The following is a 20,123-nucleotide window of genomic DNA, read 5'->3' on the forward strand; positions in this document are numbered from 1 at the left end:
TTTTTTGGTTATTTACTAATCTAATCCCTAAATATATATATATATATATATATATATATATATATATATACAGAATTTGCGAGTGTTTTATATTTCAATCTTTCCCATCCTGTGGCTTATGTAGCAACTCAAAGAAACAAATGGACAAATTTGTGGTCAACACTGTTGGACCATGAGTCAGCTTCACTCTCTCTTTTTCTTCTTTTTTTCTTTTGGGCATTTGCCGTGTTACTAAATAACTGTCCAATGCTTTATATATATAAAGGAAAAACGTAATCGTTATATGTGAATTTTATGATAATAGGATGATTTTTGGGCAGTGACGTGGACACTGTGGGCATCCACGTGGCATATGTAATGAGCGTGGCAGCGAAGAGCAGGAGAGGGGGACGTAAGTTGGCCATTTAATTGGTGAATGTCGACATAAGACCACTCTCCCCCAATATCTCACCTTTCTCCGTAGTGGAATTTGTTGTGGCATCCCCAAAGCTGAATCCTTTTTTCCTTTTTTTCCCCATTATCTTTTCTTAATCTTTCTTTCCTTTTTTTTACAAATACAGATATGTACGCGCACATACACGTGTATATAAATAGAGAGAGAAACAAACGGCCAGATATCTGCTCCTGAATCCTTGTCATTAATTCGGCTTCCCATAGACCAGATTTTATGGTTGAGGCTTTGAATATATAAAACCCTTCTCACACGAAGCAGCCTCCTCCTTTTCTTTCCCTTCTTTGGATTCTCTCTCTCTCTCTCTCTCCCTCTCTATATATATGCGTGTGTGTGATGGCCGGTGAAGGACAGAGGCCAAGAAGAGGGCTTAGCAAATCATGTGTCCTTCTTATAGGTATTCTCTTAATCTCTTTCACACTTCTGCATGTAATGAAAGGGCTTTTGTTTCATAATAATAGTTGAAAAAGCAAATGATTGGCTTGGATGGTCATATACCGATTTCGTGTTGAGGGCAAATTCATTTCCTCCGGATTTCATCGTATGGACAGTGAAAAAGGATCTATCTTTTTAAATCCGACACACATGAAATCAGTTTTTTTTTTTATAAATTTGTATGAAATGGAAGTGATCGCGGGGATGGAGAGATACGCGTTCAAAGGGGTGCAATCAAACTTGGTGACATATCTGACGGACATGGTGAAGATGAGCAACTCTGCGGCAGCCAAGACGGTGAACACCTGGGCTGGTTTCACTTCCATGCTCCCCCTCTTCTCTGCTCCCCTGGCCGACTCTTACTGGGACAGATTCTCCACCATTCTTTTCTCCTCTCTCCTCTATTTCGTGGTATCTCTCTCTCTCTCTCTCTCCATACACGTTGCATGTGACCCTTTTCACCCACTTCCATGACTATTTCTGCAACCGTATGATTACAGGCGTTATCGAGATCTTTTTCGTGTTTTTTTTTTGACGTACTAAACATGTGACCCTTTGATTTGACGACAGAATCGTTTCGTCATTCGCTGTTTTGTTTTTTACTGTAGGAGGTTATATGGTATTTTGATTGTATCCGTTGATAATTAATTGCGGTTAGTAATTGGAAGATTCCATAATTAATCAACTGACTTAAAATGGAATTCGAGTCATTCCTCACTCACTACGGTTTCTTTGCCACTACTTGCTTCTTCTTTTTCCAAGAGATTCTTAATGTTTATAATACTTTACTATAATTTAGTCCGATAAAGGAAATATCTCGTAAGAAGGGAAAACCACCTGGAACGGTAAAAAAGGACAAAAAAAATGGTGGGATTGGAAAGTCTATCCTGTCTCCGTGTGTAAATATGGCATTAGAGGGAACTTGTCAGTAGCTTACTAATTATGTGAAACTTGTATATAGAATGACAGCTTTAACTTTTTTTGGGGGGGTTTCGATTCTGTAATCAATCTAAGACGGGTTTTTTTTTGCATGGTTTTTGTCTGAAAAGGGCCTAGTGGGGTTGACATGGACAGCATTAGGAGAGTCAAGGTCTAACAACAACAGCATATCTTCTTACTTGCTCTACTCTTCACTGTGTATGATCTCGCTGGGCCTAGGCGTTTTGAATCCTTCTCTCCAAGCCTTTGGGGCCGACCAGCTCGACCACGACCTCGACCAAGAGCTTCCCACTGGCAAAGACGACTCCAAATCCACCCGAAAGACCGCCTTTTTCCAGTGGTGGTACTTTGGTGTATGTACTGGTAGCCTTCTGGGCGTCACTGTCATGGCTTACATCCAAGACACCTTTGGTTGGGTTTTCGGTTTCTCCATCCTCTCCATTGTCATGTTCCTTTCCATCTTGCTGTTCCTATGTGGCTGTGGCATCTATGTCTATTCCGCTGGCTTTGTTTTGACGGCCAACCCTTTCCAGAAAATCCTCCATATCATCAAAAGGAGAGCAAATAGAAGCAAAATCACTCTTGCAGATGATGATGATGATCTCGAGGCTGTAGAGCTTGAGTAAGTCCGGTTTCTTGCATCATGTATGACTTTATTATAACCTGAACAGCCTAGGCTTGGTGACAGTTTTCTTGCCTCTTTCTTTGTTTTATATTCACAGGCTGCAAGAGAAGCCACTCTGTAATTGCAGCAACACAGCCTCTACTGATGCCGCTGCTTCTGCCATCACAACCGCAAATGACGATGCAAGCTCTGGAACTCATTTCTTTCAACTGAAGAATGCAAAGGTAATGCTTCGGCTTTTGCCCATATGGACGATGCTTCTCATGTTTGCCGTCATTTTCCAGCAGCCAGCAACATTTTTCACCAAACAAGGTATGACCATGAAGAGGAACATTGGACCCAGCTTCAAAATCCCGCCCGCAACCCTGCAAAGCGCAATCACACTATCCATAATCCTCCTCATGCCACTATACGATAAAATATTGATCCCTATAGCCAGAAAACTGACCAAGAAGGAAAAGGGTATATCTGTCATGGAGAGAATGGGGGTCGGGATGTTCCTATCTATCATTGCCATATCTATCGCAGCCATTGTTGAAACTAAACGGCTCGAGCTAAGCAAAAAGATGAAGACTTCACCTCATTCAGAGCAGGGAACTGTCCCTCTGAGCATATTCTGGTTGCTGCCTCAGTACATTCTCCTGGGCATCTCAGATATTTTCACAGTGGTGGGAATGCAAGAATTCTTCTACAGCGAGGTCCCGGTTAGAATGAGAACCATGGGATTTGCTCTGTACACAAGCGTGTTCGGGGTCGGAAGCTTTGTCAGTGCTGGTCTGATTACGGCCATCGAGGCAATCACGAGCTTGAGAGGCAAACACCACAACTGGTTTGCTGATGATATGTCCGAAGCCCGGCTCGACAACTACTACTGGCTTCTGGCCATCACAAGTGCACTAAGCTTTTTGCTGTATATAGTTTTGTGCAAGTACTTCAAGAGTAGGAGTGATCAAGATGATGAAAATAGCCAATAAGAAACTGCTTCCCTTTCACAGTATTGACAGAGCGGACTGTTTCTAGGCCATCCAGACTAAAGCTTAAGCATAGCCAAAAGAACTTATATTACAATGGCACATGGATAGATTACAGTTCAGCCAAAATCACAGATTCTGCTATTAGTTCGTGCCTGGAAAAATATGACAAATGCCTGACCATTCTCTGTATGTATACGTGAAAAGGATTCATTTCGTGTCTTGCAAATCCAGCAAAGGCGCAAGCAGCGGGATATAAAATAACAAGGGCCAGGCACATATGCCATTGCCAACAATCCCTAATGGACAGAGACATTTTCTCTTCAGAATCCATAGAAAAGAACCACATTTACATTTTGGTCTCTCACTTCGTGTTTCTCAGGCAGTGGAGGAAAAATAGAACGTGCAACCTTATGTAAAAATCAACTGAATCCTCCCACACAAACGAACAGCATTTCCAAAGCAATAAAAGACAATTACTTTTCGACTATAAACCGAAAACAAAAGCAGGAACCTTAATCATGTGGGCCAAAGCCGTTCAAACCCGCATAAACTCGTCCTCCTCATCAGAATCCAGAGAGAAAGCCCTTAACTTTTCCATATGGGTCATCTCAGCTCCGAGCGGTTGATAATTTGAGAGATCCTCACGGCGAAATCCGTGCTTATTAGCCATAATAGAGAACAACCCAGTTGCTAAAACCACCATCAGAGCCAAATGACAGTTGAACTGAAGCGTTGCTATAGCTCTAGCCCTGTGATAATCATCGTGTCCTTTACACTTGCCTGTGCTATTCTCGCACAATGAGCAGCCACCACTGGCGGTCAAACCGGTGAAAAACGACGCACCCATTTGCAGAAACCATGTTCCTTGCAGAATCAGGCCGATCCCGCGATCCAATTTCGCAAAACGATTCCAACGAACCCGAGTTGTCAGAATATTTCTGGGGAATCTGATTCGAAGAAGAAGAAGAAAATCATTATCAAGCATTGGGATTATTCTTTGTTGGTTACTGACATGTGCAGGAGCAAGGGAGGTTGTTTAGCAGACAACCTTTTACCCTTACATGTTCGTAGGTACCCTGTAATATGCAGCTCTAATTATAGGATCGTTGCAACTTGTAATCATTTTTATTTTTTTCACAGTTGTATATAAACACCATTGAGGTTGTAATAAGAAACAAGAAGAAAATATTTTCCAAACTTTCTCTCTACATTTCCCTTCTTGTTAATCATTTTGATGACTTGGAATTTTCCGCCATGGAAACGAACAGCTGAATCTGCGACGACGAGCGTGAGACTCTTTTCGGGTGCGTCTACGTGACCCGACCCGAACAAGCCTTTATTTGTGTGGGCTTAAATTTAACGGGCTCAGAGTCACGTGACAATCACATGCCTCTGGATATTATGGCTATTTATTTGATAATTTGTCGGAGCAAAATTGAACTCTCTTCTTCTTCTTCTTGAGCTCTGCGAGAAATGTCACTCCCTCTTTATCATCAGCATCCATCGTTACTTCCCAACGCCATACCCGATCGAATTTTCGAGTCAACCCCGGTACCGAAAATCCTTATTCGGAGAAATAATGTCCGAACGAAATTCGTTATCCGGAGCTCTACCTCCGAAGCCAAGACGCTTCCGCAGTCCGCCATCCAGCGAATCGCCGAGAAGCTCCGTAGCCTTGGATTCACGGAAGAAAACCCTAATTCCCATACCCGGAGAATATCCGAAGCGGAACCCGTGAACAACTCTCCTGGGGAGATATTCGTCCCGTTGCCGAGCCAAATTCCGATACACCGGGTCGGGCACACGATAGATACGAGCTGGAGCACGCCCAGTTACCCGGTTCCAAAACCCGGGTCTGGTACTGCAATTTCGAGGTACCATGAGTTGAGGAAGGAATGGAAGGAGGAGAAGAAGTTGGAGCGGAAGAAGGAGGAGAAGGTTCCGACATTGGCGGAGTTGACGTTGCCTCCGGCGGAGCTGCGTATGTTGACGGCGTTGGGGATCAGGTTGACGAAGAAGCTGAAGATTGGGAAGGCTGGGATAACGGAAGGGATCGTGAATGGGATCCACGAGAGGTGGAGGACGTCGGAGGTTGTGAAGATTGTGTGCGAGGATATATCCAGGATGAACATGAAACGGACACATGACGTCTTGGAGGTTGCTAACGATTCCTTTCGTTTTAGTTAGTGATAAATGTTGGAGAAGCTATTTTGGCTCCAAATTCTGAATTTTGACAAATTAGAAGGTTCATTCCGATAGCAGTAGGTAGTAAATGAGATGTTGGAGAAATCGTTTGGTACCAAATTTGGAACTTTGATTAATTAGAGGCTGATTTCAGGCAGCTTCACTGCCTTTCTGCTTTGGGTTCTGAACTTTGAATAATTACTTGCCAAAGGGACTCAGTTGTGTGTCAAATTATGTTCTTCCATATTGGGATGCTTTCTGCTGTGTCCTAATGTTTGTGTTTTCTGGTTGATTCTCAGAGGAAAACTGGAGGCTTGGTTGTTTGGAGGTCTGGAAGCAAAATTTTGTTGTATAGAGGAGTCAACTACCAGTACCCTTATTTCATATCTGATCAAAGTTTGGCACACGGTTCTTCTATGGAAACTGCTTCAGGGGAATCATCAGGAGATGTGGGAGCTGTTGACAGAAGAGAAAGAATAAATAACGCAGAATCTTCTGGTTCTGGTACTAATAGTAAAACAGTTCGACCGGCTTTAATCCAAGGTGTTGGTTCTCCAAATAAGGTTCGGTTTCAACTACCAGGTGAAGCGAAGCTCGTAGAAGAAGCTGACCGTTTGTTAGATGGATTAGGTCCAAGATTCACTGATTGGTGGGCATATGACCCTCTTCCGGTAGATGCTGATCTTCTGCCAGCAGTGGTTCCTGGGTATAGGAGACCGTTTCGGCTTCTTCCCTTTGGCGTGAATCCAAAGTTAACTGATGATGAAATGACTACTTTAAGGAGACTTGGCAGACCTCTCCCTTGTCATTTTGCTCTAGGTAAGCTTGTTTTAGCCCAGTTCAGCTTCTTTTGAGAAAGCAGAGAATTTCAAGATTTTCTTATTTACCTTTCCGGCTACTTCTAGGAAGAAATAGAAAACTGCAAGGACTAGCTGTTGCTATTGTCAAGCTCTGGGAGAAATGTGAAATTGCCAAGGTAGCTGTGAAGAGAGGTGTGCAGAACACTAATAGTGAAATGATGGCTGAAGAGTTAAAGGTCGGCGGCTTATTTTTACTACAAACTGTCATTTGTTGCATTTGTTGATAATAAAATATTAGCTTTCTTTAGCTTGTGTAATTTGTAGGTAGTAATAGTATTGCAGTTAATGAGATGCCATGAAGTAGGAAAAAAAATTTGCTGGGCATGCATTTTTTTTTTCACACTTGACACATCAACTTTGAGCTTGTTGGCTGTTCAAATTGTCTCAGATAAAAGTCAGGTTAATTACTGGTTTTATGAAATTCTGGCCCAAAGTGTCTTTTCAACCAAATGTCGGCGGTATCCACTGATGATGCAAAAATTCTCTGTTGCAGTGGTTGACTGGAGCTACTCTGCTATCCCGGGATAAAGATTTCATTGTCTTGTACAGGGGAAAGGATTTCCTACCATCTGCAGTTTCTTCTGCTGTAGAAGAAAGGAGAAAACGAGCAGTGTTTGTGGAGAAACCAAGTGCTAAGAGTGATATGCCGCCTGAGAAAGAGGAGGGCATAAAACCTCAGGTAACAGGAGAAAATGATGCAGGAAGAGAAGCCGGCAATGCTAAGGACCATATAAGTGCCCGTGGAAGTAGACCAAAACAGCTAAAATCTCCTGAGGCAGCCCTTGAAAGAACTAGCATTATGCTGTCCATGGTATCCCTCAACTGAAACATCAGACTGCATAAGATTTATCCTTTTGTTTTTAGCCACAAATAATAATTCTAGTTCTCTGTTTAGGCTTTAGAAAAGAAAGCAAAGGCAGAAAAAGTTCTTGCAGAGCTGGAGAGCAAAGAGATTCCTCAACATTCGGTCGACAAAGAGGGCATCACTGAAGATGAGAAGTATATGCTCCGAAAAGTTGGCTTGAGAATGAAGCCTTTCCTTCTTCTAGGTGGGACATTGTTTTGCCCCTTCTTTTCCACTTTAAGCAGTCAATTCCATGAATGCTCTGATTTGATTGATAATAGGAAAATAGTCATAGTCACATTTCTTGATCATATTTAATTGGTTCTGCCTTGACAATTCTTGTGTTTTCAGGTAGAAGAGGTGTTTTCGATGGAACAATAGAGAATATGCATCTTCACTGGAAGTATAGGGAACTTGTGAAGATTATTTGTAAGGAACGGAGTATCGAAGCTGCTCAGCATGTAGCAGAAGTCTTGGAAGCAGAAAGTGGTGGCATATTAGTTGCTGTGGAGAGGGTGAGTAAGGGCTATGCAATCATTGTTTATCGTGGAAAGAATTATCAGCGGCCTGCAAGTCTGAGACCTCAAACCCTTCTAACTAAAAGAGAGGCACTGAAACGCTCTATAGAGGCACAACGTCAAAAGGTAAGAGAAATTAGTTGACTGAACTCCTTGACCTGAATGACATTGTTCTAAATTACAAGTTCTGTTCATTTTTAAAGGTTTTGATCTGAAGATCACAACTTTTCGGAATTTAAAGTGGTGCCTTGAATAGATCTAGATAAAGCAAAGTGGATAACCTTGATATGTGAATAGTTCACCAATTTTTTTCCCAGAAATTCTTGCTTTTAATTTCTAAATTATTCTTCTGCCCAAACTAATGCAGTCACTAAAACTACATGTGCTGAAACTCTCCAAAAGCATAGAGGACTTAAATCGCCGGTTGGTAAGTCATATCTGTTCATGTGACTCAGTTTGATTTATTTTAGAAACCTCCGTGGACATGGCTGTAACTCTGGAAGCGCTTGTCAAATGTAGGTCAAGGACCAGACCAATGCGATGCAACCAGATGAGGAAGCAAAAAACCGAATGGTGGGACCTTTGCAGCTTTAGTAAATTGATGTTAGTTCTAGATATTAGGCTTTTGCTTACTCCCACATATTGATGTAGGTCCAAGAAGAGGCAGAAAATCATCTTACTGAATTTATGGAATCAAGAGATGAAATGGAACTCGGTTATTCTTCTGACCAGTCAATTCCTTGCTCTAAAGAGGTAAATATTCTTAAGCTCCTGTCTGGGGTTATGCGCTTGAATGTGAATTTAAATATTGAAATTGTTTTGGTGGCTGTTTCTAAAGGATGGCAGCAATCATGAAGCAGAGACATCCACAACAAACACTGATAATGGCATGGATGTCACTACAAATTATCTGCCACTGCATCAAGATGAAGAAGCTGGGTCTAGCTCTTCTCAGAGAGATGATAGTATCTGTCAGGATATGACTGCAAATATATCTCTACGTGCACAGCGTGATTTCCTCAAGACATCATCACGCTATAACAACCTCATGGTGATATCTGAGATCTTTTCTTTCTGTGATATTTAATGTTGTAATGATGTACCTGTATTTATCTAATTGGTACCATTTTTCGGGTTTCAGCCAAGCAGCAGCACCTCTCTGACAGCCGAGCAAAGTTCACCTGGTCGGAAAAAACTTGAAAAATCATCACCTGAACCACAAATATCAGATCCAGTGGACAGTGAAACCGAAGCTAACTGGTTGACCTCTGGGCCCACAGATTTGTCTAATAGAGAAAGACTTATTCTGAGAAAACAAGCCCTTAAAATGAAGAAGCGGCCACCGTTTGCAGTAGGTAAGTTATCGACCCTGAGTGCCTAATGCTCTTTGCTGCACTTAGAAGAATCACATGATTCACATCTTAAATCCAGTAGGTAAGTTACTGGTTTCTGCCTAATCAGTGTTTATTGTGGATGTCCATGCTACATGCATCTCGTCTCTAATGGTTATCGCTACACTTGGAAACAGAATAAAATATACTCACGAAGGACTTGAAATGAACCACAGAGAAACCTTAAGCATGCATTGCATTGTTAGCAAGAGTCTAGAGAGTTCAATTGATTCTACAGTTTGTCCTGATGGATTTACCCTACAGAACAAAAAGTTTTATAAATGTTTATGTATGTAAACTTTGACTGTCTAGGGAGAAGCAACGTTGTTACCGGCATAGCGAAAGCTCTCAGGACACACTTTGAGAAGAACCCTCTGGCAATTGTCAATGTAAAAGGCAGAGCCAAAGGAACGTCAGTCCAAGAAGTCGTCTCGAAGCTGAAGGTAAGTGGTGCAATATTCAGTGTCCGGGCAGCCTGTGTTAGTCCCATAATGTGTGTTGTGTGATAATCATATGAGACATTCCATCTCTCGTATTAGCACAGTTCTTTTATGTTCCACATCAATTTTGAGTTTTGTAACAATGCAGGAAGCAACAGGAGCGATGCTTGTATCACAAGAACCTAGCAAAGTGATACTCTACAGAGGATGGGGAGCAGAAGACACAGGCAGCAGCAGCTGCTTCTATCCTAACAATAACATAAAAGGAAGGAGCAGAAGCGTCATATCATCGCGGAAAAGAAGGGGAGTTGACCCTCTTCTTCCTGTTTCACCTCAACTCATTGAAGCCATCAGACTCGAATGCGGCCTCCTGGACCACCGCCCTTAACGTTTCACCCTCCCTTCCCCTCACAGTGTCTCTTTTTTTTTTATCCTTTGAGCCTAAGAGGGTTCATGACCCGGTTCTAGGTTTCTTGCAGAGGAAGCAACCTGGAACATCTGCACGACCCAAATTTATGTATTGAAGTTGCAGGAGATTCAGAGGTTGCTGCGTAATTATCGGGAATTTTTATGGAAGGGCTGTTTAAAGGAATTTATGAGCCCATAGGTGGATTCCACGCGCTTTTCTCACGCGTGATGTTCCCAGGGATAATCCTCTCTCACCTAGTCGAGCTGCGCGGTTTAGAACATTTTCCATCTCTCACGGTCCAGGTGATTTGCATCTCCACTTTTTCGCTTCTCTTCCCTAGGTTTCAACTGATCGGCGAATCTTCAACCGCCTCCTGCCCACTAGCCCAATTACTTTGTCAATCTTATTTCAGTCGGACCAAGCCCAATTTGTAGGCTCAAAGTTTCCCAATTAGTAACCATCAGGCCCACTGGCGGGACCCGTTAAGCGAGAATCTAACCCAACAGAAGGCTCAGGATCCTAAAAAGAAAAAGGCCCAAATACAGTTTTGGGCCCGTTCAAGCCCACCAGCGATAACAAGAGATTTTGTTTAACATATCAGGCCCAACAGTAAGGCCCATGTTAACCCAAGTTATACTGTAATTTGTAATTTGCCCATCAGGCTTTATAATTCAGGTGCAGACCCAAATACAGCCTGATATTTAAAATCCCATAGAGGAACTCTGGCCCATAAGACCCAAGTTAATTTTGTCAAAATGCCTAACGAACTCCCAAGGCCTTCCAGGCCCAATATTAGACCCATTGATGGTTACCATACTACCAAGCTTCACTACAGTAGTTGCCATGCGGTCCGTTGTCAGTGGAACTTGTGGGAGTAGGCTGTTGATCGCTGGTCTTCAATTAACCTGGTCCCGACAATTAGGGGGAAGAAAGGACGAACAATGTTATCATCACCGAACTTAACACTGATTCGTCGAAAAGATGAGCATAAATAATACAATTTTGGGTTCGATTATTTTTGTCTGAGTTTTCTCTGAACCGGACCAGTTTCGAATGGTTTATCTGCTCTATGTGGACCGAGGGATTTACTGTCCGAAATATGCCATATGGTCCATTGTCAGTGGAATTGGTGGGTTCGGTGTCTGACGTGAAGGGCTGCGGCGATGGGTTTCCACGGTTATAAAAAAAAATACAGTTTTGGAGTATAATTCTCTCCTATCTCATCTCAATCAAAACTACGAACCCAAACTCATCACCATATTCTAATAAGATCGTAACACCATACGTAGAACACACAAGCAAAAGATAACCCATTTCTTATCCAAAACGTTGAACGCCACCCAGATAAGCATATAATGCAATCCAAATGCGCAATGAAAAATTACATGAAGTGACAATTTAATGCGTAAGAATCTACAAATACAGTGAACCGTGCATGCTAATTCTATATAAATTTGTAGGTTTTATTTTGTTTTTGTGTAATGAGGCTATGGGGAAGGTTACTACACGTTACGCCTATGGCGTCAATCAAACAGTCGTTAGATTCAGACATGGGTGCCAGCTTTCATAATTTAACGTTTTCCAATCTTACCCCTCGATTCTCCACCGCCATTCATGTTTTTTTTTTCTTTCCTTTATGAATTACGAGACATGCGTTCTTATCTACCAAAACTGTCATTGATTAGTTGTGCCAAAGAAAAACTCACGGGATGTTATATATATCCAATATTATTTATGACGAATATGGAAAAATCATGTAAGTATTTGACTGTATTTGTTAAAAATATTTCCAGTTTATACTATAAAGAATAATATACATTTTTTTTGCTATATTCATCTGCACAGCGTTCTGTAGGTGAAGCCATAATGTACGCATTTTTATATTCTTTATCATTTAGATTTTAAAATATTTATGGTGATATCAGAGATAATCTTACCAAAATTATATTTCCAGCAGAAATACAATCATATTAAACTGTCCCGTCTAAATTTGTCTATTTTGATTTATTTGTGGACTCACGTAATCCTCATCCAAATTTAAAAAAAGCTACTCCCTCCGTTTCAAAATATTTATAATTTTAGGTTATTTTCTGTGTTTTAAAATATTTATAGTTTTATATTTTCAAGATATTTTTTATAATAGTTTCTAATTTTATTTTTACGAAATTCAAATACATTATTAATGATTGTATTATTTTTATATTAATATAAGTATATATGATTTTTAATTAATTTTTTAAAAAAATGTGAAATAATTTAAAACAATAAATATTTTGAAACGGGATGAAATGAGTATATATATTATAAGAGAAGGAAATTAAATCACGCATGAGTTAGCGCTAAAAAAAATCTAAAGACAGGTAATATGGAAATAATGGATCCCGTTGGAGGATATTTTGGGAAATGACACTAACCGAAAGGAACACATTAATTCCGAGCGCATGTGGAAAGCAAATTTAAAAAATGAGAAAAATAAAATAAAAATATGTGCAACCAATTTCAACTTTCAAACGGTGACGTTTTAGATCCAGGATATACGAGTAGTACGATTGGGAAGCGATCGCCGGTTATTATTTTCGTCTTCGACAAATAAAGTCTCTCTCGCTCTCTCTTTCTCCCGCATTTCAAAAAAATTTCCCGAAATTAGGAGTGAGGTCTTCGACTCTACTGATTTTCACTCTCTCTCCCCTGTTTGTTGCGGAAAGGAACCGATTTACCGCTCTCTATTCGCCGGTACTCTCTCTCTCTCCATTTTTGTATCTGTATGTTGAAGTTTGAACATGTCGTTTTGGTTTCCGTATGCGTATCGCGAATTCGGAATTATCTGGACTATCGGAATCGGATTCGGAATCTGGTGGTTTTTCTGAAATAATCGAGATCTTCTGCGGCTTCTCGAGGGAGATCATGTTTTTGTCGGTTTTGCTATTGTTTGAAATACTTGTTGGAAGCTAGATCTCTGCTTCGGTTTGCTTTTGCTATTGAATTGGTTCGATTTTGACTTAATTTTATACAGTAAGTGCAGTGGAGAAGTGTAACTTCTGCAGCATTGATTAGTGTTGATTTTCCGTTTGTCGGTGATTGCATAGATTGGTACTGTTGTTACTGTTGTGAGATTTGTCGAGTGTTTCTCGCTGGAGTAGAGGAAGTATCAGATTGGGATTCCTGTCTTATTGGATCGAACACTAAGCAGGCTTGTTTTATTCGACTCTGGTTACTAGTGGGAGAGATGCGAATTTGTCTTTTCTATGTACTCTTATCAATTTTTTCTGTTCTTTATGACTTTGAGTTGGTTGATCCTGTAGATGGATTTAAACTCCTGGGGATATAGAGCTCATCTAGATCTATGCACGGTTTCCAAAAGATTCTGTCTGACACGCCTTATCTCAAGTCCTTAACCGTATTTGTCTGTGGAGTTTTGTCTGATGCACTTATTGGATGGTGAGGGAAGCCAGAACGAATTGATAGAAACTTTTATCCTTTTATTAAAGGCGGCATCTGCGGTCTGCTTAATCTAAACAGCATGCATTTATCTGTTTGGTAATCCGGTTATGTGATGTCTCTCAGACATGATGAAGTATTTCATTTTTTAGGTGTGGTGTTATTGCAATCACCATTGAGATTGTTATTAGAGAAGCAATCTGAATAATGTGTCAGATACGTGGTATCTTTTGCGGAATTGATCTTCATTGTTTCTATAGATGTTTCTGAACCTCTTTCATAACTGTCTTTTCTTTTACATTTCCAAGTTTCAATTCGTTCTTGAACAACAGTTTTCCCATGCACACTTGATCTTTCATTGATTTGCAGTGTTCTAGCGGAAACTATAATCTCCATTAATACATATACCTGCTAATATGCATCAAGGATGAAATTTCTGTTGATAATGGTTGGTGTCTTTTCTATGCAGTTAACTCTTGAAATGGCTGGAGATGCTTTAAAGGATTTGAATAATCTTCCTGTGTCTGAGAGGAAGAGTGACTGTAAAGGGGGTTTAACCAAGCCCTGTGTGGGAAAGGTGAATGAAAAAGCTGAAGCTATCCCATCACAAAACTCTAGCTCCTTAGATACCAGTAATCCCGAGGGCTTTGGAAAAGAGAAGCCAGAGTCCGAAAAAGCTAATGCGGAAGTGGAGTACATTGAATCTGAAGAATTAACTGACATAAGCAATGTTGACACTATTCTGAATGTACTATTCCTTCCTGCTTCTTTACTCTGTGGTCTCATGCATCGGCAGCCCTTTTAATGTGGTCAATTTTTATATTCTTCTATGTTGAATTGTGGACTGAGATGTTTACCTGAGACGAATATGTTTGTATTGTTTTTTTCAGTCACTTCTTCCTGGACTGGACTCCAAGGACTGGGTATCGGTTTGTGATTCGCTTAATAACGTTCGCCGGCTGTCTATGTTCCACAAGGAAGAAATGCAGCATATGATGTAAGCAACATTCTCTAGCTGGTGACAATGGCATGGTTATCTCTTTGTACTTTGACTTAAATGTTAGCCTTATGATGTTGGCTGCTTGCCTTAACAGGGAAAAGGTGATCCCACTCGTTGTGAAATCACTGAAGAATCCGAGAAGCGCTGTATGTAAGACTGCGTGTATGACATCGGCAGACGTCTTCAGTGCATATAATGACCATATATTGGATTTGTTGGATCCTCTGGTAATTATTATCTCCGTTTTGAGGCTATCTCTCTATCTGTTTATTCTAATCTAACCTTCTGAAATACCCATCAGATAGGTAGGTGAAAAATGATGTTGATAGTATTTTAAGTTCCGGTCTTGCAGCTTACTCAGCTCCTTCTTAAATCCTCCCAAGACAAGCGGTTTGTTTGCGAGGCAGCAGAGAAGGCTTTAGTAGCAATGACCACATATGTTTCCCCTACCTTGCTGCTGCCAAAGCTGCAACCTTGTCTCAAGAATAAGAACCCTCGAATCCGCGCTAAGGCTGCCATGTGCTTTTCTCGAAGCGTTCCCCGACTGGTAACCTCCGTTATCCTCATAGATCACTCATCCTTCTTTCCATTGCTTATCTGTTCAAACGACATTTTTTTTCCATGATCAGGGCGTCGAAGGCGTCAGAGAATACGGAATCGACAAACTAATCGAAGCAGCAGCGTCTCAGCTCAGCGACCAGCTGCCCGAATCACGTGAGGCAGCCCGTACGGTACTACTGGAGCTGCAGAGCGTGTACGGAAAAACTCAACTTATGGAACAGGAGATGTCGATGGAAAATCCAGAGGAGGCAACCACCTGGGAGGTCTTCTGCCAATCAAAACTCTCCCCTCTAAACGCACAGGCCGTTCTACGTGTCACCAATGCCAACGTGGCTTCCCGGGAGGGTCTCGTTACGGAGTCATGACGCCAACCAAGATCGCTTTTTCACCTGTGAGTACCGATAAAATCACCCTCCTCTCTTGTTCTTCTTCTACTGTTTTTTTTAACTCTTTTTCTGTTCTTATCACATTTAAGTGCTCTTCTAGAGAGAGAGCAAATCCCATTATTTGTGTCTTGTTTCTGAGGTTTCTTTTCCCACCTTTCCCCGTCGTTCTTGTTTTTGTGCGCGTTTGTGTGTGTGTGTATATACCAAGAGACCGTGAAATACATTTGAACTTTTGGTTAAGCAAAATTAGTCGGATTGCTGGAAACTTCAGTGGTCGTCTCTGTGTTCTAAGTTCGAATCCAATTCATCTGATGTGGTTTTCGTCGTCAAAAGTTCATGAGGTGTGGTTTTCGTATGTCATGCATCTGATGACGTTTTTTATTTTGCCGGATGGAATACACGACTCGTCCATCCCTTGATGCTTACGGGTGATGATTCCTCGAATTAAAACGAAGTATGAAATAAGATTCATTTTAAGTTTTAAATACAACACGTGTAACAAGCATAGTTACAGATGTCTTGTTGAATGATTTAGTTGTCAGTTACGTTGTCAAGTTCCATAACCTGGTCTAGAACTGTCAAAACCCAAGTACGAATTCTGGACCTAGTAAAAAGAAAATTCAAATACATACACTAGCATAGAAATATTAATATGATACACCATTTCTAACAGAGTTGTCTGCTGTTGTGTCCTAATTAATGCACTAACAACAACCCCTTATTTATTTATTTATTTTTTGAGAAAATAGAGAAAATAACGTATTAAAATATGTGATGATGCAAATCTAAGATTGGGTGATTCAACCGTAAGATAAAAAAACAAAACTCTAATCTGGATTCGAGTTTTATTTTGGGAGGGATATTCACATGGACTTCTCCGTTTCTGTGACAGATCTAGTCGGATAAAATGTTCGGTATTATAAAATATATGTATCATGCAAAAAGTATAGTCTAAAGGTGAAAAGGAATCGAATGGCGAGGCGTTTGCGCCATATGTGAACGTGTCAAAAGAATGTGGGGCCCAATGTTACATGTATCACACAAGATATCCATTTCTTATTTATAGTCAGTAATATTACGTGGGTTATTAGATCTTTCTCATCATCTACAAGAAACAAATACAAAGAGACGTATATTCGAGACCACCACCACACACTTGTGTTCGGCATTGTGAACAAGACGGGCACTACAGTGAGTCAGCTCAACTTTATACGTAGAAAAAAAGAAGGAGAATGCGTATAGCTTTGAAATCGACGTAACCTTTTCTTGTTTTGAGTGATGGGTAACGCGTGATGGCGTTGGACAGATCCACTCGCGTTTTAGTTTGCTTTTTCTTCACTTGGTTGGCCTATTGCTTTGGCGCTATTTATGTAATTTAAAATTCCCCTTTTTTTTGTATGGTTTTTCACTTCCCTCCTTGTAAAGCTCAAGCTTCGGGGAGAGAGAGAGAGAAGAGAGACGCAATTCCATCTTTGTATTGGATATGTAAAAATCGATGGATGTAGATGCATAGTTAGGCAAAGGTGGTTTAGTATCTATCGGTCACTCAATTGGGAAAACGTCAAAAGTAGGTTTCCTTTTTTGCGACGATTATTATAAAATGAATGAAGGGTTATTACTTCTCCTCAGGCTAAATCCCATATCCGTGCTTGCAGAATGTGTGTTTGGTTCCACGGAAAGTGAAAGAGAGGACAGGCGGCGGAGTTTTATTGAAATTGTTTCCATTAATTTTCTTGAAGTTGCACACATTCTAATTAATAGTTGCCACGACCACGAAAGAGGATATACAAAGCAGTTGTACTTGTACGTACATATTGATTGGTGTAATATCAAAAAACACACTTTTTATCGTTTCTTTTACTCGTTATGCATGCAAGAGTCATCAAATCACGCTACGTGTTCCATTTTTGCTTAATGAATCAATTAAATTTTATACATTGAAAAATTATATTACTGTGCGCCAAAATTCAGAATCAAACTTTTGTTAGAGTTTTGAAGCGTTTTCGTTTTCTACAATTGTACTTTTTTTTTAACAGAACATTTGCTTCTAGAAGAAGCATAGAGTTTTTGCTTTCGTGAGATGCTGACGAAAACACTTGTCCGAAGATTCACACCAAAATTATTGTGTACTCAAAACAAATAGAGTAAGTTGACGTGGAGGACCATCTCTTTTAAGACGACTTAAATTCACGGTTGATTATTAAATAGATTGACATATCCCCTTTTGGAACTTACCATATAAATGCCATGGCGGTGACTCAAGAGGGTTAAGGGCATACAAACGAGAGAGAGAGAGAATGGCAGGTGGTTCGTCGGACCACGTGGTTCTGTTCCCATACATGTCGAAAGGTCACACCATCCCTCTTCTCCAGTTCGGCCGTCTCCTCCTCCGTCACGGACGTTCCAGAGACAAACCCATCACGGTCACCGTCTTCACCACACCGAAGAACGAACCCTTCGTATCAAAATCCCTTTCCGACACACCCGACGCCAACATCATCTCCCTCCCTTTCCCCGAAAACATCCCCGGAATCCCTCCCGGCGTCGAGAGCACCGACAAACTCCCTTCCATGTCCCTCTTCGTCCCCTTCACTCGCGCCACCAAACTTCTCCAACCCTTCTTCGAACACTCTCTCCTCAATCTCCCTCGTGTTTCCTTCATCGTCTCCGATGGGTTTCTCTGGTGGATTTCGGATTCTGCTTCCAAGTTCGACATTCCCAGATTGGCCTTCTACGGCATGAACTGTTACTCCGGGGCTGTGTCCATCTCCGTCAGGTTAAACGAGCTCTTTTCCCAGCCCCAACCGGTCGAACCGGTTGCCGTACCGGACTTTCCTTGGATCCGGGTTAGAAAGTCGGATTTGGATCCGGTTTTCACCGACCCAAGTCCCTCGGGTCCGTTATTCGAGCTCGTGATGGAGCAGATCAAGTCGACGAGCACGAGCCAAGGCGTTATCACAAACACCTTCTACGAGCTCGAGCCCGTTTTCGTTGACTACCGTCAGCGCATGGGTGGGCCCAAGGCCTGGTGTGTTGGCCCATTTTGTTTATCCGAGCCGCCAATGAAACCGGATAACGACCATACCGGTGATAAACCGGCATGGATCCGTTGGTTGGACCGGAGTCTAGAGGAGGGACGTCCGGTTCTTTACGTGGCCTTCGGGACACAAGCCGAGATCTCTGACGACCAATTCAAGGAAATTGCGTTGGGATTGGAGCACTCCGAGGTGAATTAGGAACCATATCACGCACTGATTTTTTATACTAAATTGGTTCAGACAGATATTCAAGATATGTTTTAATGCATATACATATATACATGATGGAATGAATTCTGTGTTGCAAGGTGAACTTTCTGTGGGTGACGAGGAGAGACATGGGAGAGGTAGAAGAAGGGTTGGAAGAGAGAGTGAGAGGGATGGTAGTGAGAGAATGGGTGGACCAGAGGGAGATACTGCGGCACGACAGCGTTCGAGGCTTCTTATCCCATTGCGGATGGAACTCCGCTCTGGAAACTATATGCGCGGCCGTCCCCGTCATTGCATGGCCGATGATGGCCGAGCAGCCCCTTAACGCCAAGATGCTCGTGGAAGAGCTGAAGATCGGAGTGAGGGTTGAAACCGAAGACGGGTCGGTTAAAGGGTTCGTGGGGAGGGAGGAATTGAGTAAAAAGGTATCGGTTATATAAGTGTGTGTGTATATATATACACACATACATTTAGAATGTGAACGTAATCCTACTATGCATGATTTGGACAGGTGAAAGAGTTGATGGAGGGGGAGAAGGGAAGGATGGCGAGAGAGAAGGTGAAGGAATATGCTGAAATGGCCAAAAAGTCTATGGAAGAAGGGAGTGGTTCGTCTTGGAAGAACTTGGATTTGCTTCTTCATGAGCTCTGTGGATGTTCATGAACTAGAAAGTGGAAGACCCAATTAAACCGGTTTAAGTAAATTAAATTAAAAAAACCATGTTTTTGTATTGCAAGTTCAGTTAGTTGGAGGAATATTCAATAATGGAATGTGATGTGAAATGTCTGTGACTAAAACTGGTTGTAATTATTTAAAATAATATTCATATTGGACGACATTTTAACAAAGATGAAATTATTTTATTTTTTTCCCATCATAATAGGACGAATGAAAAACCAGATAAACCGGTTCATGCCATTTTGGCCATAACATCTTGAAGAAGTACCTTCGTTTCTTTGTAACACGATTCCGTCTCAGGAAAGTTCTTCGTTTTGGCAGCATCTTCCAGCTGTGTCAAAATCAAACCGAGATGAATTACTCGATAACCGTTCAATCCGGTTTGAAGAAAACCGGGAGGGGACGTACCTTCTCCAAATTGTCAAACAGTCGGTTGGCGAAATCGGTGAGGGGTTGCTTGTCCTCAGCTGCGGCGGCTGATATGAGATTGTCGAAGTCGTAGTACATAAACGTCGATTTAAGACGCAAATATTTCCTGACATAGTTCAACTTGTCCGGTTCGATCAAATCCTCCATCGCTAAAAGATCGAAAGCATTCTTCTTGATCCTGTACCTTCTGTTCTTCGTCCCAATATCTGCCACGTATACACCCTTCTTCAAGAACGATCTTGTTCCTGTCTTCTCATTCTTGATATCTGCATTCTCGTAAACGTAAATCGGTAGGGGGGGGGGGGGAAAAAA

The 20,123-nt window shown here is 41.4% G+C and overlaps 5 protein-coding genes and 1 long non-coding RNA gene across 8 annotated transcripts in view; 5 read left to right on the plus strand and 1 right to left on the minus strand.

The window, feature by feature from the left end:
- The first annotated feature begins 603 nt into the window (after positions 1–603).
- On the plus strand, positions 604–3,784 carry LOC104821059 (protein NRT1/ PTR FAMILY 5.9). Of its 2 annotated transcripts, none has more exons than XM_010551799.2 (4): positions 604–848; positions 1,080–1,297; positions 1,936–2,447; positions 2,548–3,784. In XM_010551799.2, exons 1-4 carry the CDS (start codon positions 788–790, stop codon positions 3,422–3,424), a joined length of 1,668 nt encoding a protein of 555 aa, XP_010550101.1. In that variant the 5' UTR covers positions 604–787; the 3' UTR covers positions 3,425–3,784. The 2 variants fall into 2 exon arrangements, with proteins under 2 accessions (XP_010550101.1, XP_010550102.1); XM_010551800.2 differs by having other exon boundaries at positions 2,045–2,447.
- Positions 3,785–4,859: 1,075 nt separating this feature from the next.
- Positions 4,860–10,313, plus strand: LOC104821060 (CRM-domain containing factor CFM2, chloroplastic). The gene is made up of 13 exons (XM_010551801.1): positions 4,860–5,581; positions 5,908–6,427; positions 6,514–6,644; positions 6,962–7,279; positions 7,364–7,517; positions 7,664–7,956; positions 8,198–8,257; positions 8,350–8,403; positions 8,482–8,583; positions 8,669–8,881; positions 8,972–9,185; positions 9,534–9,664; positions 9,810–10,313. The coding sequence occupies exons 1-13, from the start codon at positions 4,898–4,900 to the stop codon at positions 10,047–10,049; spliced, it is 3,114 nt and encodes a 1,037-aa protein (XP_010550103.1). The 5' UTR covers positions 4,860–4,897; the 3' UTR covers positions 10,050–10,313.
- Positions 10,314–12,610: 2,297 nt separating this feature from the next.
- LOC104821061 lies at positions 12,611–15,730 on the plus strand. Of its 2 annotated transcripts, XM_019203353.1 has the most exons (7): positions 12,611–12,803; positions 13,373–13,508; positions 13,978–14,256; positions 14,399–14,505; positions 14,603–14,735; positions 14,861–15,055; positions 15,138–15,730. In XM_019203353.1, the coding sequence occupies exons 2-7, from the start codon at positions 13,506–13,508 to the stop codon at positions 15,432–15,434; spliced, it is 1,014 nt and encodes a 337-aa protein (XP_019058898.1). In that variant the 5' UTR covers positions 12,611–12,803; positions 13,373–13,505; the 3' UTR covers positions 15,435–15,730. The 2 variants fall into 2 exon arrangements, with proteins under 2 accessions (XP_019058898.1, XP_010550106.1); XM_010551804.2 differs by lacking the exon at positions 13,373–13,508 and having other exon boundaries at positions 12,612–12,803.
- Positions 15,731–16,547: 817 nt separating this feature from the next.
- On the plus strand, positions 16,548–17,308 carry LOC104821062. Its single transcript, XR_773020.2, has 2 exons — positions 16,548–17,022; positions 17,085–17,308. It is a non-coding gene; the product is annotated as an uncharacterized LOC104821062 (long non-coding RNA).
- Positions 17,309–17,701: 393 nt separating this feature from the next.
- LOC104821063 (UDP-glycosyltransferase 90A1) lies at positions 17,702–19,540 on the plus strand. The gene is made up of 3 exons (XM_010551805.2): positions 17,702–18,682; positions 18,802–19,128; positions 19,215–19,540. The coding sequence occupies exons 1-3, from the start codon at positions 17,753–17,755 to the stop codon at positions 19,365–19,367; spliced, it is 1,410 nt and encodes a 469-aa protein (XP_010550107.1). The 5' UTR covers positions 17,702–17,752; the 3' UTR covers positions 19,368–19,540.
- A 35-nt stretch (positions 19,541–19,575) lies between these two features.
- LOC104821064 (photosynthetic NDH subunit of lumenal location 3, chloroplastic) overlaps positions 19,576–20,123 on the minus strand; it is a 1,506-nt gene continuing 958 nt past the window's right edge. Inside the window, exons 2-3 of the mRNA XM_010551806.1 lie at positions 19,791–20,077; positions 19,576–19,713 (exon numbers count right to left, since the gene is read on the minus strand). Coding sequence (XP_010550108.1) covers positions 19,615–19,713; positions 19,791–20,077 — 386 coding nt within the window. The 3' untranslated portion in view covers positions 19,576–19,614. The remainder of the gene's footprint in view (positions 19,714–19,790; positions 20,078–20,123) is intronic.

The sequence above is a fragment of the Tarenaya hassleriana genome, unplaced genomic scaffold, assembly GCF_000463585.1.
Source record: "Tarenaya hassleriana unplaced genomic scaffold, ASM46358v1 Cleome32, whole genome shotgun sequence".
NCBI lineage: Eukaryota > Viridiplantae > Streptophyta > Magnoliopsida > Brassicales > Cleomaceae > Tarenaya > Tarenaya hassleriana.